Raw genomic sequence first — 25,234 nt, 5'->3', positions numbered from 1 at the left:
GTCCCTCAGATTAGCCAACACTTGAACCAACACGATTTGCCCCTTATACGGGTTACAGAGCGTGAACACAGTACATATCAGAAGTACAGGGTACTTCCATGCACAAGGAGCCAATCCTGCAAGTCCCACAGATAAGCTGGCAACTGCTCACCTCGTAAAGTGTGAGAAGCCCACAATCCGTGTGTACACTATTGCCCGGTTGAAGCTCAGCACCTGTAACAACGCATTTGGCTTCTGGTTACGGTGAGCCCACTGCCAGCGTAACAAGGATAAGGGCAACCGACCCTGCAGGTCCAGCCTCCTGGTGAGTGTACCTGGTGTTCACAAGGCCCTGGTTAGTTTTGCTCCAAAAGAGCACCTACCAGCATACCATAACCCTCAGCAGGTGTTGCTAACTGCATGATGTGACGGAAGTAGGGACCGAGTGAGCCATACTTTAACACCCCATATTCTGTGCCATGCCGGGTTAAGCTTATGTGCAGCTTGTCCCTTGCAGACATCCTAACATTGAAGCCAATTGCCCATAGCCACCACATTTTCAATTAAATAATACTTCTTCGTGGTGTCTTTTCAGGCTTTTCGTGTTGGGGGGGGGGGGCAGACAGCCACTGGCTCATTCACCTGGCCATTTCTGATCAGTTTTGAGTGAAAAATCTGGAAAGGTAACTCCTCCGGTTGAGTGCTGTTGAGATCTGTGCCGAACCTGAATGCTACTGCAACCTATTGAATCTTTTTGGGTCCGAAGTCCTCCCATACTATTTTATTTTTTTGCAGAGTTCAATGATGGTGGTACTCCGTTCCATTTATAGGGGTATCCAGAGATAGCCCTGAAGTAGCCTTGCATTCTAGTTTTGACAACCTGTTAGTACTACGATTTCATTCATATTGTCATCGTGATTTATCATGTTAGTTGGGAGACTTGCAATTTAGATTTTTGGAATCGAGACCTACTTTAAGGTTTATGATGACGTGCTTCATCAGCAACGCCATGCTCTTAGGCTCTTGTGGCTTGCTATCCATGTACTCCTCTTCTGTATACCACCAGCAGAATTCAGCAATGCAGCTATTGTGGGCTTGGCTGCTTCAGAAGGTAAAAGTTACTACTACCACCACCACCACTACCATCAGAGCACTGGAAGAAAGAACCCTGCAGATGTGTGCACAGCCAGCTAGTCCCGCATAGCGAGATCTTCTCTTTCGGACGTTTCTCATTATTGTGGTACAACTAGGGAGCTCCTAGCATTACTGAAGGTAGTACTGCAGGGCGCCTACACTGTCCAGGTACAGGCTGCTAAGTCTTCATAGGTTAGCCTCCTTGGCTTACCTGTTGAAGCTCTGGTCCAGCATTCAAGCTCGGTAGGAGAGGGCTTGTATTGTGATACTGGCTACAGTATTTCAGGCAATATATACGAACGACAATTTTATAATTTAGAAGGGCATGCTACTATGATTACACAGTGAAAGATGTATAGAGGAATGGGTGTTTGAAAAGAAAAATGGAAGTCTTTCACCGTAATCATTCTAAATTTCTTCGGAAAGGTGTGGTTGCTGTGAGCCTAGGAAATTGGTCAGTGCAGTACTGATTTCTTAAGGTGGGTCAGCAACTTTGCTTCCTCACTGTCCTTGGTCCTAAAGTCTCTACACGTCGAATGTGAGAGACCGGTTAAAATCTGACGTCCAAGCTTTGCAACTGCTGATGTCTTTTGGCTTTTACATGTTGCACGTTTTTCAGATACAAACTACCCACAGTTAAACTTAACTAATGCGAGTTTGGAGAAAAGGTACTGGGATATCGCCACAAGCTTGTGACCAGGAATTCTGAGCTGACTGGCTCTGGGAGAGTTGGGCCTCTTGCAGGTATATTTATTGTTGTCAGCATTTCTGCCATGAGACCAGCTGTACAACTGGGATTTTCCCCATTCCATGCTGAAATCAGAAGGTGGGAACCTGGCAGTCACGCGACAAATGTTTGGAAGGTCCCTGTTGCATATAAGGTGTTTTGGGTGCAGGCACATATTCGGGTCCAGGGGTGTATTGGAACCAGACTCTGAGGGCTTTGAGACTGCTATTTGATCGCAGTACACAGCCCATGTTTGGCTCTGCAGGGCAATGGCCCTCTCTGAAGAAGGCACAGGGATGCCCACAGGGGATCAATGCTCGAATTCTTGGATGTAAAAGTGATCAGTGTGGCAGTGAGGGGGAACGCCTGGTTGTGAATGCATGATCATTTTTTGCCGTGCAGACAAAGTGATGCAGATGTGTCTCGCATATGCAGGGTCTCACTTTACTGTGCAGTCACTTCTGCAATCAGCAGACAGGTGGACGCAAATTCGGATAGACCGGTCTATCTGTTCTAACTGTCCCTACGTTGTGCAAACCTCACAGATGAAGACACTACTTCTCAGCACAGGCCTACAGGAATGTTCAAAGTTCTGGCTTCGAGCTTCCAATTTGCATAGGGTGTTGGTTATAAGATCACATCCCATCTGTGCACGTATGCACCCTCAGAGAGGCTGGCCACTCGTCTCCAGTGCACACTCTTCAAAGGTTGCAGGCAAAAAAAGAAGCATACAATCTACTTATTATGAACAAGTAGTTGTAGTCTTCCAAAAACTGTCTATGACAAGCGAGCCTTTATATGTGCATAAATGTCTTGCTGAAGGACGACTGTGGTTCTGTCTTCACCTCTATCATGCACTCTATATAGGTAAACAATGTCTCTGCAGGAGGGTCACCCGGAGTGGTGTTCAGCGCAACACCTTGAATGCCTCTGCCCTGGCAGTACGTCAGAAACCAGTAGCTGCCACCAACTGGCCACTACCAGACTTACATGGGTACTCTTCTGTGGCAGAATACTTTTTTCTGCTGACTTTCAGAAGCCTTTGCGTTTGGGGGTGGCACATTCTGAATTACCACCCATGTCTGTTCTCTGGGGATTAGACCCCACAGGGCTTAATGTCTTTTTTTTTTGTTGCTTTAGCTGAAATATTTCAACTTTACAATATTTTATACAAATAAAAAGAAACATTCTGTAAGATACAAGAAAAAAGTACATTAGTAGCAGTTAATACATAACATAAATACTTGAACATCTTGCAGTGAGCTATAACGAAACAACTTACAATATCATTAATCTAAAATAAACGCATCTCTAAAATACTTCAAACTAATAAAAAAACGGATGACACGAACCACATAGCTTATTTCTGCTTATAGGAGACTTTCACCTAGGACCACTATAAGTACATTTATAGACTACACTCTTTATATTCAAGCCCCAAATTCATCTATTTTCAATGCGTGAAGAAATCAAATTGCTCCAGTTCTCACTCGAGTTAGATAGCCACTGTGGATCATAAGCCAAAAAAAATCAGAATCAACATTTTTGTAAGCTTGCAAGACATGTTTAAAATATTGAATCCTCAAAAAGACACTCTAATATGTGTTTTAGTGTCACTCTCTAAGTGGAGGAGCAACAAAACCTGCATATATTTTCAGTCTGCTTGATAACTTTCCGTTTGGCTAATACATCTTTAGTCTGCCACAATGGGCTTAATGTCAAGATCTGGGTAAATCGGGATGGAACAAAATATTGGGACGCTACATGCAATATTCAGCAGAGGACTTGAGGCCTCATTCTCAATCGTAGTGTGTTTCACGGCACGCGGGCTCTGCCTATGCCTGCACAGATTGGTGTTGCATGGGCAGTGTGCAGTGCTGGTGGGCATGCTGCGGACCCCCCACTGCTTACGCTGTGCTAGTTTTATTCTGTGGGCACCACATCGGGGTAGAAAATTGAGAAAGGTAACTGGTAGCCATAGTCGATGTATGGTGGTCTACCCAAGCAAAATCCTCAAGAATAGCTTGCGAGTCCCCACCAGCCACCGCTATCACCATGCCTCAGGATAAGTAGAACGCTTGCACCTTAATACCTTATTATCTTGTATGTTATCTAAATGCCCAGACTTTCTTCACTTTCTGAAGTACATGGATACTGAATCCTTGGTGAGCTTGATCACCCTTGTCATGCAGATGCGACTGAACAGAAATCTGCTGCCAATGCGACTGAAAACACGTTTTGGAAAGAAGTTAAATCTCTGTTGGCAATCTCGAGTGAATCTGTTTCTATCGTTTAATTATATCTGGGACGAGGGCACTGGAACTAGATGTGTATTCATACCAAAAGGTCTTCACCATCCCATATATCCTAAATCGGATACCTTTCCAACCATACTGTTCTCCAGTGCTGCAGGGGCTGTTTTTCGCGTCTGCCCACTGGTACAGGTGATACAAGCAGCTATTTTTTCTAAAGGACTTTCAGTTCCTATTCTTGTCTTCTGTGCCGGTTCAATATGATATTCTCGAATATTAAAGTCTGCACACAAAAAAGTTATTTTTTCAGCCGTTTTGGTGCACCCTTTAATATTCGAAATATATAACTCCCACTGCCCCCCTTCTCCAATCTGCCCCGTGAAATCGGGGGGTTCACACGTCAAGCCCCCCCTTTGAACACACGCAGACACACACCATCTCCCCACAACATACACACATGCATGCAAACACTCACCTGTCAGCCGTCTTCCCCCTACACGTCCTGGATCGCCTGTCAGCCCCTGCGAGGACTCGTATGCGACAGGGCAGTGAAAGTTATGATCTGAGCGTTCTCAGAGCAGTCTTTCTAAATCCGTCTTTTTAATGTTTGATTCATTGCTATGAGCAGTGTGGTAGGTCAGAATCAGGAGATGGACAGAGAGGCATAATTGTAAGTATTTTATTCTCTAAGAAAAACCTACTCTTTCCCTATTGCTGGGAATCTCTAAACCCTATTCTAAACAAAAACAGAATAAAAGTCAGCTGGTCAGGATGTCCTAACCCCGTTTCTTTCCCTATCTCTTGAAAAGAAGAGCACAAAGAACCAAAACATATTTGGGGGGGATTTCCCAATGAAAGTGATGGTTGGTGGCTTCTGACCCCCACCCATCTTGTACCTGTTACCATAAGCCCTTGCCTAGATTTTCAGTTTCAGTGTGTACAGTTCATGTACTGCTGAAATGCCTTCCCAGTGTCTCTGTGTGTGTGTCTCTCTCTCTCTTTCTCTTGCTCTCTCGCTCTCTCGCTCTCCCTCTCCCTCCCACCCCCCCTCAGGTGGTGGGGGTGGTACATTTCTTGTTTCCTCATTCTGTTACTCTTAGTCTCTTCCTTATGACTCTGGGGTCTGCTCCTTCATGTTCCTCACTCTGTGGTTCTTTCCTCTTTTCCCCACTCCGGGGCTCTCATCCTCCTGGGTTTGCTTCTTTCTCTTTCCACCTTGGGGCTTCTCTCTCCTCTCCCCACCATAGGGTCAGTCACTTTCTCTTTCCAACCTCTGTGGCTTTTTGGAGCTCTCCCAACTTGGAGCTTCTCTATGTTCCTCGGGAGGGGCATATAGTCTGTCCGACGTGGAGCTGCTTACACAACTTGTCAACTGGGTTCCTCGTTGGCCGCTGCCAATTCTCATCTTCCACTAGCTTTGCACGGGGATGCGACTGCAGCGTCGACTCCTTGTCCCTCGACTCCTGTGCCTCAGTGTTCAGAGGTTCATCATTCTCTTCCACTTTGCCGAACCAGATCCTTCTGGCTACTCGTCCGGCATGTGCTGCTGTCTTCCTGTAGCTCAGGCACACAGACTGTAATGGTCTATCCCTGCGCTGCCCCACAGCCTTTGGGCTTACTTGAAATCTGCAGGCTTCTCCCAACAATGCTTCTGATTTGTTTTTTTGACTGACGCTCCTCCAGGGGGCTGCTCCACTCCTCTGCTGTCACCCAGGAGGTCTGGGGATAGTTGGAGTCAGAAATCAAACCAACCATTAAATGGGGGGCAGGGGGGGGTAGGGTGATCACATCTCAGCTCCCACATATCCAACAAAGGTCTTTGGGATTGGAGGGTAAGGGTTGGTGACTTGTGCCCCTCTCTGGGGTGTTCCTGTCACCTAAGGGAGGGTCCCCTCCAGGGCAATCCTGTTTTCCCCATCCCCTGGGGTGTTTTAAGCATAGTACGCTCACCTTCCTAGTCCTAAAGGGGTTGGCTTCTCTCCTACAGTCCTCTTGTAGGATGTCATAATGCCATTTACAGTCGAGCACCCTTTACAAGGACTAGTACAATTCTATTGACTAAAAAAAAGCTTACGCTTAGGGGACCACCATGATATGACGACCTGGTGTTCACAAGGCTCTGGTCAGAGTGTTACTCCAAAAGAGTACCTGCCAGCATACCATAATCCCCAGGAGGTGTTGCTAGATGCATGATGGGACGGAAGTAGGGGCCGAGTGATCCATACTTTAACATCCCATATTCTGTGCCATGCATGGTAGCTTTACTGAAAGATTGAAGATCAGTGCAAAGGTAGGAGTGGATTTTGTATTCCTTTTTTGCTGTGTGACTTAGATTCACACGTTGTGCATAGTCTACTATATAACGACGGTTGGTGTCTGGAGTATTAGAACTTGCTTACCTAATCTTGAAATGGGCATATAAATAACTAACTTGATGCCAGTATGATGAGGATGCCCCTCACATCTTGGTCTCATGAGTAGACACCATTTTCAGATTCATGTTGAATGGAGGATAGCACAAGGGCAATGCACTGGTCTTGGAAGCAAGACTACGCAGAGCAACAGAGGTTCGAATCCCGGATCCGCGCTTAGAAACTAAACTCTGGTATGGTATGAGGCACGTTATAAAAACGTATATTTTTTTTTAAATGAAACATGAAACAATTAAAACAATTGAGGGTTTTTTCACCATCGGATTTGGTCATAGAAGAGTAAGAAGAGAGACTTTTAAAGCAGATTCCTTCACATTTCATTTTCCAACAGGTTATAGCGATGAGCTATTTTGGCATTAGCACCAACAGCATCTCAACGACTGAGAGACCCAGGGGTGCACACATATATATATACGAAGCCCGCAAGGGTGAAACTTGTTGTTTGTTTCTCCTGACCTACTTGTCCACTGTGTTTGCAAAAATAAAGGACGTTTGATGGAGATCCTTTGTTTGCATCCGGCTGATTTTTACTATTGAGGAGAGTGCCGCCCAGAAAGCTGTAATCCGCTTTCATTTGTCTTTATTTGGATATATATATATATATATATATATATATATATATATATATATATATATATATATATATATATATATGGTCGAAGTGTATGAAAAGTAGTAGTGGAGCTATCTTCCCTGCCGGTCTGCCCCGCTTCCCACAAACCCCATCGCTGTACCCCCTCCCACACCCAATCCAAACCCCCAAACACACACACCTATTATTCAAGCGAATGTTCAGTGCAGTGCACTGAAGTGCAAGCTTCAACTTCATCCTACACTTTTATTTTAAAAATAAACCGTTCCAGAACGGTTTCTTTTTAAAATAAAAGTATAGGAACAGTGAAACTAAAAAATGAAAAGTACGGGAGCACCACTCCCGACAGCTCCCCCCCACTTCGACCTCTGATATATGAGTTTTTAGATTTGCTTTTGTTAATGATATATTTCTGTGTATACCCGTTCCTCTTGCTTTTGAAGTTCAGCAGTCACCCGATGGCAAGATTCTGCTTTTCCACATCCCCCAAGGCGACCACTACAGATCACAAATTGTCCTTTGAAGCAATTATCAAGTGTCAAGATCCACCTTCAACCTAACCTGGGTCAACTCGGGATGCAGCAGACCTAAAACTATAAAAAATCAACCGAAGAGCGTCCTCCTAGAATGACCTCGCTCCTTTACAGCTACAAAGCAGGCACAGACACATACGGTGCCGCTGAATTATTATGCTTGTTTATGGGGTAGGTTCATCATGTAGTACATGTTGGGTGGAGATTGAATTATTCCTTATGTGTGAAAATCTACATTGCATTTTTGTAAACATCTAATAAACTATTTTTCAAAAATAATCTGTGGCCTCATGGACAAAACATCTTTCAAGTTTTTTCTATCAGGTAATCACATACTAGTGTGAATTGCTAAAAACGGAGTTGGCATTCTGTGCCTACCATTTTATCGTTTTGAAAGTTGTATAGCTTGCAGAAGATTTAAATCCAAGAACTTCAATTGAACTGCATATGTATTGGTAAAGGATTTGGTGTCAGAACCTGCACAACCTAATGTTGAATATGAAGCACTTGAGTCATTGGTGACTCCTAAAATGCTATATATTTCTAGGTGCCACAACAACAACAAAAAGGCCAAACTCTAACGCAAGCTAATCTCCTCATGGCCCACATGAATTTGCCTTGAGCAATAGATTGACGGACAGTCAAGAGTAGACGAAGGTGCGAAACAGTTACCAGTGCAGTATGGGCATGAATAGCACCCTTGGAGGTGAAAAGGTGTGGACTGACTTTGTTCTTTTGGCTCCAAAGAAATCTAGTAATGCTTTCATGTTAACGTTTTAAGAACTTTTCTTGAATACCTAAGTGCAAAGAAGTAAAACACCCAATATTTTGACACCAAAAACAGTTTTGAGACAGAAATGGCAAAAACCACACTCCTCAGAGTTGAAACCTCAACTTGCAACCAAGACAGGTGATGAGATAAGGAAACCGGGGAGGAAAGGGCTTTTTGGAATCACAATGTTCAGTTAAATAAGCAGAATCAGACCTCCATATTGAATCTCAGGATGCCAATCTGTTCATGGAAGACGGGCCCAGGCAAAGGGACAAAAGCAGCGTCTTAACAGACCCAATAATGCTAATATTTTAAATTCTAAAACAGGCCCAAGAGATTACGGAATATAGTACTGACAGAACGGAACCCCTACCTGAGGAAGGGGCATATTTGGAGGCTGTGGAAAATTTGGAGGCTGGAGACTGAAGTTCATAGGGTAACTATGTGATGAATTCTTCTTTGTTGCCTACAAGAGAGGACTGGAGAAATCTCAGCTACAGTGATGCAACCCGCAGAAGGTTTTATAAGGACTTCTCCTCAGAGGTCCTCCTTTGGCTGACCCCCAAAGTGATATCTTTACAAAAGATTGTAGAATCCTCCTGGATCACGGAGGAGGCAAACATGGAGTACCCCTTAAGTTCATGACACATCACTCACCAGGATGAAAAAAAGAATTGATCACGGAATCCATGTTTCACTGCTTCAGGGGAAGCAGATGGTTTGCTGGAAACCATTGTCTCTGGTTTTGTGCCCATACCCGTAGTGGGGTTTGTGAAGCAGCGCATGCCGGGCTGCAAGCCCAATCAAAGTTTTTAAGCTGAAGTCAAGGGAGTAGGGACCACTCACCAGAAAGGAGGCACACATCTACAGCACAGGGGCTCCCAGTGCTCACTGACCGGTTCACTTTTTCAGTGTAGGGTAAGAGAGTCTGATCAGTGAGCCGCCATGTTGCCACCTGATCCTAACATGCCAGACACATCTTTTAGGACCCTTGACTGAAGGAACCGAGACAAAGGCCAATTCAGCTAACTCAGAATACACATAATTTGCTGGTAAAGCAGTTCGCTGACCTCATGATCGCAGAGGTGGTGGGACTGGTAAGCCAGCGGCTATCACAAGATATTAATTCAATAGGGGAAGGATCCATGAATTGGATTGCACATTTTCACATTGCCACAATCACGCAATCAGCACCAGCCTAAAATAGGGTAATGGCTTACAGACTGTGTGGGTATTTGCACATTGCTTCAGTGAGAGTGGTTGTGTGATGAGCAGAGAGCAGGAAGCAGAGTTGCCACAGCAGAGCCTGAGTTGGCCTAGTCAATAAGATTAAGTAGCAGCAAGGACGCTGAGATTGGCCTAGGCCCTAATATGGCCAAGCCAAAAGGGCCAAACAGTAGCCATGAGGTTCCCAAGAAGATGACTTATTTACATGATGACATCTCATCAATGCAAACATTTCAGTTTTTATTCATCTGTTCACTGACCACAGATCTAAAACGGAGCAGTGTTGTCTTTCTTTGGAATAAAGAAGCCCATCCCCCTTTCATTGTGAGGAACCATTTCTATTGCAAATTTATCTACTAGGAACTTCACCTCCTCTTCCAGTAAGGGTACATTAAATGGCTGTGTTCTTGAGCTTAATTGATTCTATTTATCATGGCATTCATATTAATACCAAACAGTAACCATAAATGACTTCTTAGCACCAATGTGTCCTTTTTGATCATTCCCATTAAGAATGGAAAAATGTGAGTCTCCCTCGTGTAGGGGGGCAGAGCCTCCTCTTCCTTGGCCTTTTGACGTTTGTTGAATAAAGGTTTGTATATTGCAGAACCATGGTTCCAGCCGAAAGTCCTCGAATGGATTGATCAAATAATGGACCAAAAAATGATGGTCTTTGATGATCTTTGACCTCTTAGTTGGGTTGTCAGGCAGACGCTAATGCCTACATTGCTCCTGCATTTATATTTTATTCTTCAGTTTTGATCAGGTTTTCTTCACCCGTTCACCAAAGAGATGTTGGCCATTAAAATCGTTATCAATTATTAGTTCCTATGTCTCAGGTGTGAGCCCAGATAACCTTACTCATGATTGTCTCTTTATGGTGATCCCTGTTCACGTTTGTCTGCCAGGAGTCTCCGCATCATCCAGGCTTGTGTTTATCATTGTATTTGAGGCTATGTTGCTTCCTGCACAATTGTGTTACTGTACTGTTTCTAATATCAGCGGTTTCATCATCTTGCCTCATTTATTAAATTCATACCTTGCGAATGTTGAGTTGAGCAGAGGAATCTTCGAAGCCATGAACCACTGCATCAACCCTGCTGCCGGATCCTGCAATGCCACAAACCACTGATGAATGCAACGCCAGCAACAACTTCTTCAAGGACGTGATATGGTATACTTTGGCAGCTCAAAACATTCCGAGTTACAGCACAGAAATCCCCTCCATCCAAGGTACTGATGATGTTCTGCACATTCTGATTAAAGGAGATCTCTGCTTACGTGACTTCTGCCACCTTCAATACCATTCACCATGAAGTCCTCCTCAACATCCGTACCATGCATGTGGGCTTCAACAAAAAGTCCTGCAGTAATTTGCCTCCTACCTCTCCACCTAGACCAACTCATCCAGATGGGCACCTAAAGATCACAGCACAGCAGAGTTCCACATTGTCCTCTTCCACCTCAGAATGGAATCTCTGAGGGAATGCTTTGCCAACACAGCCATAAGGATACACCAATACGTGGATGACACGCAGCTTTACCTATTGCTTCAGTGACATCCATTGACTCAAGCGCTGCCTGTCCCTCATCAAAGCTAGGATGCCTGCATGAGGCGCAACCTGACTAATTCTGAATTAATTCTGATAGGAAACCCCGGCAAGCATGCCAGAGTCTATAATTGACTGAATGACATGAAGCTTGAACGATACACGCCTCAACTCACCCAGTGCAAAATCTCTTGGCTGTACCAACAATTGTGACCTCTGTGGTAGGTCAGAAAGAGGAGACCGATAATGATGTGCCATTTTCACAAGGATTTTATTTAAATAATGAATGCCTAACCTTCCTTATGCTAAGGCTTTCCCTACCTATCTAAACTAGGACACTTGTCCTAAGTTGTAAACTCCAAAGTCAATAGTATGTCCTCCGTCTGAAAGGCTACGCTACTCTAGACCTACCACTAAGGCAAACAGCAAAAGACCAGGAGAATTACTTTCTTCTCCTTGGATGCTTTTCAGCACAGTTCCTTTTAATAAGGCATGTTCAAATAGTCTCTGGTTATTACTCATAATAGCCTCTTTTAGTTCCTTCAACGTACCTTCCCAGGCCCCAGACTCTTTCTCTTCACACTGAGAAATATAAAGTTTCTGTTTGTTTATTCTGTACTCTTGATCTTCACTAGGACAACTATGATGAGCTTCTGTATGACTCCCACACTTGCGGTGCTCTTGCCAACTACTGGGACGAGTATGCAGAGCCCTGAGTGACCTTCACTCTTCTTATGCCTTGGTAATTCACTGGTACAAGTATGGAGGGTTTCCGAGTGATTTTAGCTCTTCTTATATCTTTGCCACTGAGTGGTCTTCACCCTTCTTATATCTTTGCCCCTCACTGGGAGGAGAATGCAGGGTCCCTAAGTGATTCTCTTTGCCTTGCTCTCCGGGTATCCTGCTCTCCCCTTTACCTGTAGTGTTGGGGGGAGGGGGGGTCTGCGTCACCAGATCAGTGTTATTTTCTTGTTTTCCATACTCAGTGAGGGTGGTTCTCTGGTTTCTCTTTCTCACTGCGTCTGTCACGCTTTGCTGTGTCTTGGCGGTTTCAGTGACTGAAGGGGATTCTCCTGGTTTCCCTTCTACACCACCACATCCTTTATATGGTTCTCGGATTGCAGTCCTCCTCAATGTACAGACCACCTCGGGCCTGTTCCTGGCATGTCGCTACTCTGGCATGTTGACAAGAGGGCTCTCCTTCGGCCCTGCTTGAACGTCCGCTTGGTTGGTCAGGCAGTGTACTGCTGTCACTACTCCCATGAGCTGCTTTCAAACGCATTAAGCAGCGTCTCCTGTGGTTTCCTTGCCTTCTCGATGCGGCCAGTTCGAAACTCCAAGGCTTTGCATCCTGCTTCTCTAGACCACCTGTTTCTATGGGGCACTGCTGGGGCTACCCCAACTACTTAGGAAAGTCCTTGCTTCGTTTTTGGCACATTCATCATACCTCTTGTCAGCTTCTTCATCTCAGTGTTTAATAGACAAACTCTCCTTATTCCTCCTAGGTTCTTGCTCGTTGCAGTACCAGGTTTTTCTTCTGGTATAACATTACAGTAGTATATGTGAGATGAGTCTGGGTATTTGTTAGTCATTAGTGCAGTGTTGGACTTTGGAGGATAATGTGAAGGGAATTCCTCATGGGAAAAGTGTTCTTTATTCCCAAGAGGGGGGTCTCTCCCTGTGAGGTCCCGCTTACCTCCACCCCTGGAGGGATTATTGCATAGTGTGCTCACCCGCCCTTGCCTCACAGGAAGGCCTCCCCCTTTGGGGAATGTGACTCCCTCGATTCATCACACCTCATTTAAAACACAAATCACCAAGACGACCTAAGCAGCATGGTGTACCAGGTTGCACTACTCTGCAATGTCAAGCCTTTCATCCCTACCTCAAGTTTCATAAATTGTTCAAGCCCTGATCTTCTTCCACCTGTACAGTGGCAATGCCCTACTCTGAGTCCCAGATGCCACATTGGCTCCTCTGAAAGCTGCCCAGCAGGCTGCAGCATTCTGCATCACCAAGACTAAGAAAATGTGACCACATAAGCCCCACGCCCAAAGATCTGCACTTGCTACCACTTCATGGACACATCACGTTCAAGAGAGCCTGCATCTCCTAAAAAGCAGTCACAACCAAGACACCACTCTACCTGCCCAAGAAACTCACCATTTGTGAAAGCTAGCACATCACCAGAAGCCATAACATCCTCAGGCTTGAAAAAAAAGAACTGCAAGCTGGGGAAAAAGGGGAAACAGCCATTTTCCTTATATGCACCATGTCTCTAGTACAAGGTGCCAATGAAGATCAGACTGGCACCCTCCATCCTGCACTTCAGGAAGGACTTGGAAGACCCTATTCTTCAATGAATACCTTGTCAATTGCTTCACTGAACCCCATTTCTCATCTTCTGGAACTCCACAGTCTGGTACCACTCCCTCCCCATCCCAGCTTCTCTTCCACACCTGCACACTACTTGTAACTCTGGGTACATCCCCTATGATACAGCACTCCATTGCTTCTCTGCTAAGTTTATGCTTTATAAATCCCATACCTTCAGAGAAACCATAATGAGAATTTTACAAAAAAGATGCCTTTATTCACCCAACTACTAAAAGATACCTTGATAAATAAAATGGTTTTACTGGCAAAGAAACCAGTTTTTACGGAGTGAGTGGGCATGGTTTTGTTCCAGCTATGCCACAAGAGTGACTAACGGAAACATTTTCTAGAAAAGCATTTCAGACTTTAACGATGGGGAAATGTGTACGTTCATCTCAATATTTTGTTTGGAAAAAATCAATAAAAGTGGAACAGAATTTAGTGCTTGGCATCCACACAGGAAATATGTGAAGAATTGATGATGATCAGAAATAGTGGAGGAAGCCATTGTGAGAATAGGTGCTGATATGGGGTTCCATGGTGGGGAGAATTTGTAGATGGTGGTTCCATGGTGAGCCGATTTGTTTGCAGCAGATTCAAAGAGAAGAGTTTTGGTTGGGGATGGAGAATCCTGTCCAGATCATGAAGAAGGGGGCAAGACGGCGCTAAAGAAAGCTCATTTTGAAATTGCACTACTCCAGGGAAAAGTCATGAAGGGATGTACTTTATGAATTTTTTTAAAAACTTTATTTAACCAATTAGTAGGCCCAAGGTGCTCTTAAAATGTGTCTCTTGCATTATTTTTGTCCCTAAAATATTTGATGGCTTTTCCCTTTAGTGGATTGTATCCGAAAAAGTGTACTCCTTGCCCTCAGCGTCAATGAGAGGAGTGCAAGGAGGGTTTCTGCCCTCTACATGTAATAACTGAACAAAAAGATGTGACCATTAACCAGGGCATTGAGCAAAGCCTGCGGCCTCTGAACTCACCCTCACAGAAGGGCTGTCAAGTGGTTTGCCCTGGATATTTGAGCACACCCAACACACACCTCTTAACTGTAGTGTCATACATTTCATGTTTTTAAGCTGATAAAGTTGTTAATTGTGGTTGCTAAACGGAGACTATTCTCAGCCGTGGACGCCTGTGCTCCTCTACACGCCAGTGTGTCTGGAAGATGATTTGGCTCTATGTCCCTGTTTGTGGCTTATCATTTGAAAGCAGTGCAGCTGCACTCAGTCTATATGGTGCCTGGTTACACTGAGAGGGGTAGGTTGGGACACATTGCTTCACCTAAACCAACAACCTCCCAGAGGGTGCTTAGCTGTGCGGTTCGGTGTGGTGGATAGCAATTGGCCTCTGGCCCACACTTTCTGAGCTAGTTGACATGGTGAGTTTCAGAAACACTTGTCAAACAGCGCCAGTGTCTTCCTCGCTGTGGGCTGTGCCGCTGGGAGCTCTGCTGCGCTTGTGCGATACACACAGTTTAGAGGTCAGAGAGAATAGTTTACTCGGTGTTGCAGTCCATGTGAGCGTGTGGACGTGGAGCTTTAGCTTGGCCCCTGGGTTGCTCAACTGCGTGTTGTCCCTCTAGGTCGCGCTGTCAGTGCCCATCACTGCACCCTTTTCGTTTAGGAGACGGGCATTGATGGCAGATGTCAGAATACACTGGCAGAGCCCTCCATCTCTCCTCCGAGTTATCACTTCCAATCTGGTCTAGGCTGGTAGTGACTAACTGCTGGCCCTGCCTTGACCTCCTCCTGTGAATCTGTGCTCGTTCTCCACAGGAGGGAAATCGCCTTCCTGACACCTGGGTGATTCTGGAGGGTCATGCCCCTCACTGCTACACTGAACTCCCTCACTGCAGAGTGAGAGAGAATGTGTGCTGAATGCGCCTCGGACCGAGTGCATCACTACAGACGCCAATCATTCTGTGAAATTGAGATTTTCTTTACCGCTCCCGTTTCTCTCCCAAGAGAAAATAAACAATGAAGATACACCAAGTATTAAACAAAGCCAGAGAGGCCTTGTTGATAGCCTCTAACCCCAAGATAGAAGCCAAGCATTGAATGGCCTAGAGACAACCCCACCCTTCAGATGTCTCATCTTGCCCTTCATGCTCCCCGAACTCCTGCAAGAAACACCAGGCACGTCTTTTCACGAAAGTCTTAGGGGTAATGGAACGGAAAGCATGTATTTTTGTATGCCCACTGATTGGAGCATAGTGTGACCTTTGACATTGAGAATATTACTATGGGTAGCACTGCACTGAATGTAACCCCATGAAATCAAAGAGTTGACCCGGTGTAGAGTGAAACAAAGAACTTAAAAATATCAGGGAAGCAGATAAAAGCCACTGATGCGCGTTCCAGTGGGAGGTGGGGGGGGGATAGTTTAGAGGGTCAATAATTGCACTCACCTGTGACCCCCCTACCCTAGGTTTGCCTGTCCACAAGATCTTTGCGGTTTCACGTGATGTTGATTAATGTGCAAAAGAGGCCGCATTTGCACTCTGGTTGTTGGGTGCTAGAATTTCAAGCTACATGTCATCTGGTTAGGCTCGACTCTCCAGAACATTTGGATTGCTAGAAAAACCATAGACCGGGCTATTGCCCCTCACTGTGAGCGCCAGCAACCTCAACCCCAAGACACAGATTGTTCCCCAGCTACCCACAGAAATGGGTATTGCATGGGTCCAGGGAGTAACCCCACCCATCATTGATCCCCCTGCTCTCCTAGAGAGCCAAGAAGCATTGAATGGACCAGAGACTCCCCCATCACCCTCACCTTCACCCCAAGCATTGAATGAACCCACCGACCCTCACTGAAGCCCCTTCCCACAGAGAACTTCCCTCGTGCATAACCAAAATATCTCTCGGGCCCAACTTTTTGTGTCCTCCCTTAGACACCAGAAAGCTACCTCTGGCTTCCTGTGTGGGCACCGCGTGTGAATCTGGCAAGTTATTTGTTTTCTGTTTAAGTGCACTCCAACTGTACACTAATTTTCTCCAAGCACGGTGAAGATGGGGCGCTGGTGGCGAGCTAGCCCTCCTATCCCCCCCTCTTGCTGAAGAGTGACCCCGTCTTCCTTGTGTGCATGTTAGGCCCGGCCTGGGCTTGTGACTGACCAGCATATGCTCCAATTCTTTTGTACCCTTTCTTTTCTCCCCGTTTCCTTTTGTTCAACTCTTTCTTTCTCTCCTGGTTTTTTCCTTTTTTTCTCTTTCTCCTGCCTTCCGCCACCCTGGATGCAGCCAAGCGCAAAGCATGGAAACTTAACCGTGTTGGTAGCCTGCGAAATATATACAGCGGCACCGGCCCCAACACCGAAGGTAATGCATTGACAGCCATGCATCTCAACCTGCCATCCTTGCCCTGCAGCCTGGCGCCCCCCTCTTCCCCCAGCATGCTCCATCTCATGTCAGCCTCTCGTGCCCTCCATCTCCACCCGCTCCGTTTTTTCCATCCATGTTCCTCTCGGCTTACTTAAATTTTGACCTTTCCCTCCAGGCGTAGACTTGTGATGTTTAAATTACTAAAGAAGAAAACCTTTCTCTCCCTCTCCCCGTTGATTTTTTTAACCCCCCCCCCCACCCTCCCACCCCCTCCTATTTATACATGTGGGCATTCAGTGTAATATTTTTCCCGAGTTATTACAGCCGTTTTTTCCCTCTTTATAAAGTGTTCGTATCAGGTGTAATGATCTGTAGCAGAACACAATGGTGTGCTTTGACATTTAAGTAACAGCCTTTTAATTTGGTTTTTTTGAGAGCGCGTTCTCCATAATGGCTTCCCGCGCCAGCCCGCGAACCGGAGGCGAGAGGCGAGGGGGGTGGTGGGGAGAGTTGATGGGAGGGTAGAGAAAGAGGGGGGGTGGGCATTGGGGCATTTGCATGTTCCGCTCTTGCTTGTAAATGCGAGAGATTGTTGTGTCGGCGAAAAGGTCGGACAGGTTCAGAGTTCACAAATTGACTGCACATTTGCCTTGTGTGGAGCGCAAGCGTTTTCTGTATAAGCACAGATTGAATTTTATTTGTATTTATTTTGTGGCCGCTCCCCCCACCTTTGCCATCTACTCTTGATTTGAAGAACACAATTATAATCTGCTTTTTTGTTTCGCTGTTATTGTAAATGGCAGAGATCGCTATTCTACTGAATGCCGGCCGCAGGGGGGCATCGAGCAGCGCCTCACATGTAGGGCGGCCGCCTCCGCCACTGCAGAGCAGGACACACTCCACTAAATTCAGCATAATGAGGGTGTGGGCCTATGATTGGAAGGAGCACCGAGAGAAGGAAGGAAGGAAGGTAGGTCAGGCAGTGGCAAGCTTTCGGCCTACCACTAATTGACTTATTTTGGAAGAGTTACACCGGGTAATATTATTCTTAATGTCACGGTGTTCTGGGCTGTTGGTTTTAGTGATTTAACCAGCCACTGACATTAAATCTCGTGTACATTTTAAATTGCTGGGCTATTTCTGTAAACAAGTCCCTGTACTCTCATCCCAGTCATTAACCTTGCCTAATTTATAATCCTCGTTCTTTCCATTTTTTTTCTCAACACAATTACTGCTGCACAGTCATCAGAGCAATAAAAACGGGCCTACTCGTGACCACCTCAAAACAAACATTACACACACTTGGAGGGAAAGGAAACGTTCAGTTGAAAGGTGCTATGGGGTCCTAATTGGAACAGGAAATATGCCTCAAATTATGGGAATGGAAGACTTGTCCAAGCTTGCCATGTGATTCAGGATCTGGTAATATGACTGGAATATGCACCTAAATATTCCGTTTTCTAGGTTTGTATTTGCCTGTTTCCAATGGCTTTCATACGTTTTAGCAAATAATGAATGAGGCACAGGGAGATTTTGGTTACCTGGAATGACACAATGGTGTCAAGTGATGAAGCTGAGATTATGTCTGAGATTTCCTGGTTGACCACCTGTCTAATGCACTTGTCCATACAGGACATCTAGCCTGGCCAAGGTTCTCTAAATTCCACCCGTAACTGCTCCATGGATTCAGCAATTGCTTGATCTTAAATATTAAAGCATTGTTCCACTTTTTAATTTGAGAATAAGAAGCTTAAAACTCGATCTCTGCTGGAAGCTGGAAGGAACTCATGGTGACAACAGTAAAGACAGACACAAGTGATCACAGTTTATTAAACTGTAAATGCATGGTGGAAAAATGCCTAATCTAAATCGAAGATGGGAGCAAGCGTCGACCATCAAATGAAAAATAACGCTGTTCTTATGGTGTCTTGTCAAAGTAGTAAGCCTGTAGTTAAAAAAAAAAATTAAAAAAAGTATTGCCAATTCATTACAACTAATTACAGAAAGAGTGTGTGATGGATATTCAAAATAAAGAAGAAAGTGTTCACAAATAAGTCAGGATGTGATTGCCTCGAGCTCTCCCTTCCCCATGTTTTAGCACAGGACAAGGTGTAACTTTGGAAGACCGCACATGTTCGAGCCTTTCTTGCACGAGCTAACAGTTCTGTATCAGCAATCGGGTTCTTCGATGGTTAAGTCTCTTTGTAATGAAAATTCTCTTGCCTTTGACGCCTGATGCTCTCAACAAACAAACACAAGTTCAGTTCTAAGAACTCTTTGGGTGATGGCTTCACCCCTGGGTCCCTCTTCTGGGTGCATACCCCTCAGAAGTCGTATTCAACAAATTAACAAAACAGTTCCTTTCTCAGTGAACTTTGAGTGATAACTTTCTACCCCTGGTTCTCCCTCGGCTGGGCTCAGACCCCAGATGACAAGGGGTACGCTTTCTTTCCCCTTTTCTTGCAATGTTTCTTGCTTTCACAAATCTTATGTCTTTTTAAACAAGTTTTCGTTCTTTTCCCTTGATTGTCGACTTCCCTCTGCCGGGTTCACTCTTGCCAATCTTCATGAAACACAGTTCATGTACTAATTTTCATCATGCAGGATTCACTTCCCCTAGCTTCTCTGTTGTTCAAAGACTCAACGGTACAGAGGATTTTCCAAGACCCCTGTATGACCACTTTGACCGTTCTTCACCTCTTCCCAAGGTCCTCTGGTTACGGTAGTCTTTACTGTCCTGCGTGAGCACCCACGTGGTGCCAGACTCTTCTGTATAGGGTTTTACCCGTTTTCAAAGTTCAATTTAGCCCTTGGCTACTTTTCAGTCAACACAGTTTGGTTACTTATCCACACTCTCCTCGACTCACCGGCTGTGATGAACTGCTTCTCTTCCTTTCGCCTCGGAATCAAGGTTGGTGCTACAGAGACACGTGTCTCTTCCCGGCTTGGCAATCAGCAGAGGAGGGTCTTGTGTACTGTTGACATCTGGTGCAATAAGCGCTGGCTATTGTTCAGACTTGTCATTCCCCCTGCAGAGGTTTCACAGGCCTTGGTTGGAAAGAGCAAGGTCGACTCTCTCCTTGTCACCCTCTCCGTCTGAACTTCTTTCTACTCCTCTTGAGCTGCCGTGCTGAGTTAGCTCTTACATCGTACTGTCTGCCTTGCTCGCAATGTGCTTTTGTGCTGCACCTTTTATCCCTGTGGGGAAGGGAAAGGGCCGTCCGGTGTGTGTGATTCTGATCAATTGTCTGACTTTGCCTGACCCTTCTATTGGGACATGTCAGGTAAATAGAACTGGTGTTAGTCTGTTGTCAATTGTGTGGTGCGAAATTGTTCGTGTCAGAAAAGGGGTTGGGAGTTGTTTTGGAATATCCTACATGGTAGGATGGGGAAAATGTGTTTGAAGAAGGGGGATACCTTGTCTCACACATCGGTGCCCACTTCTCAAGAACACCCCCATCCATGTGATCCTCCCGGAATGGTCAATCTACAGGAACTGGATCCAAAAGCGATGGCCATGTCCTGGCCATCTGGATGACCGATCCCCCGGGACTAGAGAGGGAGACACATTCAGGTTTCTCACAAAGCACTTCAATGTATATTGTGGTATTTCACCCCAGCTTCCAGAAGTAAGGGCCACCACTTCAATACATATTATGTTAGTCCTCCTAGACTAGACCTTTCGGCTGAATTCAAGATGGTTGACCATTACCAATACTCGCCCTCCTTGCTCAAAGAAGGGGCTTCTCTGGCACCACCCTGAAAAAGTTCAGATCCTACCCATTTGGAAGACACCAGGCCTTAGGACTAAACGCCTCCCCGTCACATGTGGAGTCCATCAAGATTCCATTCTCTCCCCAGTAATCTTTAACCTCTATATGGAACTCACTCCTAGATGACCCCAACATCACGATACATCAGTAGACCGATGATACACAGTTGTACCCAAAGGTTAAGGGCCCACAAGATATCGCGTGCCTTTGCTCATGCCTTATAATCATTCATACATGGATGAAAAGTGTCTACTCAAAACCACCAAGACCCAAATCCATACTCATGGGATACCCCTTCAGGCAGGAAAGGTTTGTGGCTTAAATCTGCTTGGGATGGGTTTAACCATCAATTCACCCACTCAGCAAAATGCCTAGGCTTCTTTGCAGATAGCAATCTATACTCCCAACAACACATTGAGATAAAGGCTCTAATTATTTTCTTTTACATCTCTCTACTGTGCAAGATCAAGCCCTTCCTCCTGCACCAAGACTACTAAATGATGGTGCAGGCCCTACTGATAGTGTATATTGATGGGGTATTGTGACAAATCAACTTTCGGTGTACCACTGCTCCAGGGATGAATATCAGTTTCTGAACCATCAATCGACCCCACACCTCTGGTACACCAGAAGGGATCCGAACCGATTGGAAACACAAGTCTATTATAAACCTCCTTGCCCAATTTTGGTAACGTGGACGGAACAGCAGGCTTATCTCCGATAAGTAGTGAATCATTGGTTAGTTGCAATACAGCAATAATACAATTATTACCCCAAGTTAAAAGGGACTGTCTAGTCAAGGTTGTATAAAAATATCTACTTTTTTATCACGACAGACAGTTCTAGCACAGTACGAAATGCAATCCACCCTCTAAAGGAATGCAGAGGACCAACAGTTTCAAAGAAGGAAAAGGGATGCACTCTGGATACTGAAGGAGTGTAGTCTGTATAGTAATTAATCACAATAGTTCAAGGATACTTGGTTTCAACACAAAGGGAGCAATGGGTTGTAAAATGTCACTAGGGGCCTTCGGAGAAGGCTAAGGGGGACAAAACCACAATGTACCTTGTGCTGTAGATGTTCTTGGTGCTCAACAGGGCGCGTTGTAGCTTCTGCAACAGCGTTCGACAGGAGACTACTGTGGGTATCAGTTGGCAGGCAGTTCGGCGAGCAAGGCTACATGGACGGCTGCAGGCTGGCCTACACGGCGGATCAAGACCAGGAATCATTCTCTCAGTGCTGGAATGCGGTTCTGAAGCAATGGTTGAGGTGTCTCGGATGGCTTTAGCGACTGTGGTGTAACAGCGGTGCAGTCTGTTGTGGCTTGAGGGGTTCAACTGGCTCGAAAATGTCCTTTAAGGCGAAAGTCAGTAGATGCTTGTGAATGCAGTCCTCCTAGCTTCTTCACTAGGCTTGTGTCTTCTTTTAAGGCGGACGGCCCAAAGTTGAGGAGAGTGTTGCAGGCAGCTACCTTGTCCTTGATTTGGTTCAGAGACTCTCTGGTACTTTCCATCTAGGAAGCCTGCTGCAGAGCCTAGCGGGGCATGCTGTGTGCTAGCTGGGTACCGGTTCTGGAGCTGCTGTAGGTTCCTCTGAATTCGGTATCTCCCTATGTTCCCTGGGAATTGCTTTGGGGAGGAATTTTGCTTCCCTCTTGGAGACTGTACCTTCAGCCAGGGTCCAATGCTGAGTTCTTCCTGTTTCTGGTGAAGCCTTCAGATCTGCCAAAAGAGGGGCTGCACCCTCCTTTAGAGCCAAACGGGCTACAGTGATTGATGTAGGGTAATCCTACCATAATAAACCAGTCCTGGTCCCCACCAACAATCTCCTGTATGCATGAGGTCATAACCATAGTGTTTTGCAACAGAAAAGGTAAAGGGGTGAAAACCTGTAATGCTAAGATCCACCCTTCTGCCTGTCTGTTATGGATCACAGGGTCTCTCTGGTCAATGGAGCGCTCTGTGGTTCCTGATTAAAGCAGCAGGTCTCCTTTGAAGCTGCGGCGGGACCAGAATTTCTGGCGCTGTCAATCCACATACCTGTACCTTCTGAATGGGTCCCCCTGCAGGGATGACTACTGTAATACATACAGTCCCAGACATGACATTTCACTGTCCTTTGATACTAAGAGCGGGAGCTGACTTCAGGTTGACACAGTGCATATCAAAGGTTGTTGGGGTTTCTTGCCTCCTTTGTTAACCTCTGCAGCCAGGCACAATGTGGGCCTGTTTGAAGTACACTTTATTTGTAAGTTAATTGCTGCCCACCATCTGCAAGGCTCACGAAAGGACAGGGTGGATCCAAGGAGCCTTTTAGTTTATTAGGCTGGTCATGGCAGGAGGAAGGTTTGGCCCTCGCATGCTCCACCTGTCAGATTCCAACTCAATATGACGGGGGGGGGGGGGGGTGCTCCTGTTGGCTGCGTCCACCCAGAGTACACAGGTCTATGTGTATGTTGTACGGTGAACGTAGTAAAATGTGTGCAGATTAGCCACACACATTTTTCATAGGTTGGCCAACCATTTTTAAATTTCATATACAATTTCAAAAAAGCCCAGGTGAGCGCACATCCGCCGTGCAGATGGTCAAATTCCTCACAGGTATTTGCCTCCTCGCTAGGCTCATGGCTGCTCACCAGGCATCCCTCAAACCTGCCCACCACACCGTCGCTAGCCTCATCTTTGACTGTAGGAAATGTGACCATGTAACCCCCTCCTTGCATGCATTATACTCGCTCCCCATCACAGCTAGCATGGTTCAAAACGGTGTGCCTCATCGACAAGGCATGCACTGCTGAAACGCTGGCCTACCTGATGGCCAAAGTTACAACATTGGGCGGCACACCGTCATCTCACAGAGCGACCATCACACGACTGGAAACTAGACCAGATCTCTAAGATAACAGTAGGAAACGGTCCCTTTTGGTTCTGTGTGAAAGTTCCGTTTTTCTAAGGCCACACATAAAAAGACTGATTTACTTTTGTCGATCTTGTGTGGCCCTCAAAAAGTCAAAATAGCGAATGCCGGTGGGGGTAAGGGGTCTTTCAATTCGGGGGTTTCAACCTCTGAGCCCCCCTTTCCTCCTTGACACCCCACCACATAAACGCACACAAACATGCAACCAGTTACATTTCGCCCCTGCCCATACCCTTTACAAACATTCCTTTTTGCTTACGCAGACAGTAATTCACTTGGCACTCCCCCCAATGACTCCTGGGTCCCGCTGTGCCCGTCAGACCCTACACACACGCGGGTTCATCACAGGGGCTGACAGTCTGATTCAGAAAGACCTCTTGAGTGGTCTCCGAGCTGTCTTTCTAAATCGGTCATTTTATTAATCGATTATAAGCAATCGATTTATTTTCACTTAGTACCTCCTTTTCATGCTATGCTCTGATCCTCTGGAGCTACATCTCAGTGGCAACCCAGACTGCTCCAAGTCTCCTTCAGTGTAGGAATGCGTGGAATGCCCGGTTATTCCAACATAACCTAGATCTCGGCTTATTTTGATACTCCAATATCCTCATATTGTACTTTGAAAATTATTACTGTTTACTTAATGACTTTTTAAATTCTCGCTATCAATCGTTTTGCCATGGGACCTGTACAGCGCTGTGTTGCTTCTGAGCTAGGTTTGCATTATATAAATATGTGATAATCTTCTATTACATGCTTAATGAAGTATTTCACCACTGCTAGGGTGTAAATCAAGGAAAACATCAAACGTTTTTTCTGTAATCTGCTGACACCAATGTGAAGTAAAAGAATACATTACTTCTTTCCTGTGTGATATGCTTTGGGAAGGCTTTGCAGGAGAAGAAAAAGAATAACTTGGTGCGTCGCCTGGCCAGGCTACCATATCCCCCTTACCCATACGAGAAGGCCAGTAAGTAGGTCAATTTTTGGATTGTTCCTGAAAGAGACTGTTTTCTTTAAATATTATAGCCTAATTTAGTGAACTTATGTGCACGTCCATTGTGCAATGATATTGGTCATCAACATGTTGCTACTCTGTGGCACTTAAGAATGAAGGAGTTTGGATTATCAAGATCTGAGGGTATTGTTTGACGTACTTACTAGTGGATACTTTTCTGAAAAAAAGTGGGGTACTACACAGTCTACAATGGAATGCGTGCAAGGAAAGGGGAGCCATTGAGTTTTCATGCAAGTTGACATAAAGCAGGGCTTACAAAATCTACTAACCCGCTCTCAATTGCAGAGAAGGTTTTATTACGGGCGAATACCCATTCTATGGTACTTGATATTGCTGGCGAGTAAATGGCAAATATGTTTCACTGTGCATGACTGGCTTAGAGGTGGCAGCATTGCACCAAATACGAGATGGGCTTATGGTGAATTGCACCATTTTACAGAAAGGACTGGTAAATATCGTTACCATGGGGCGAGTGCATTTCTCTTAGGTCCAGTATGCAAACTAAGAAACTCGCCCTGCAGGTTTAGTGTGATTTTTTAAGAATTGTATAAGCTTTAAAGCTTGGCTTATTGGTGTGCTTGCTGCAGTTTCCTAGTGGAAAGCTAGCAATCTGAGCGATAGT

The 25,234-nt window shown here is 45.4% G+C and overlaps 1 protein-coding gene across 4 annotated transcripts in view; it reads left to right on the top strand.

Moving 5' to 3' along the window:
* The window catches only part of AGAP1 (ArfGAP with GTPase domain, ankyrin repeat and PH domain 1), a 1,778,872-nt gene that overhangs the window by 1,409,548 nt on the left and 344,090 nt on the right, over positions 1-25,234 (top strand). For 3 of the 4 annotated variants that reach the window (XM_069615994.1, XM_069615993.1, XM_069615991.1), the window contains one exon: positions 16,824-16,901. The exons of the other annotated variant lie outside the window; for it this stretch is intronic. In XM_069615994.1, the coding sequence (XP_069472095.1) occupies positions 16,824-16,901 (78 nt within the window). The remainder of the gene's footprint in view (positions 1-16,823; positions 16,902-25,234) is intronic. 4 annotated transcript variants of the gene reach the window in all.

This window comes from Ambystoma mexicanum, chromosome 9 (genome assembly GCF_040938575.1).
Source record: "Ambystoma mexicanum isolate Mex_15411 chromosome 9, UKY_AmexF1_1, whole genome shotgun sequence".
Taxonomy (NCBI): Eukaryota; Metazoa; Chordata; class Amphibia; order Caudata; family Ambystomatidae; genus Ambystoma; species Ambystoma mexicanum.
The sequence above is the reverse complement of the archived record's forward strand: the minus strand, read 5'-3'. Positions and strand labels throughout refer to the sequence as shown.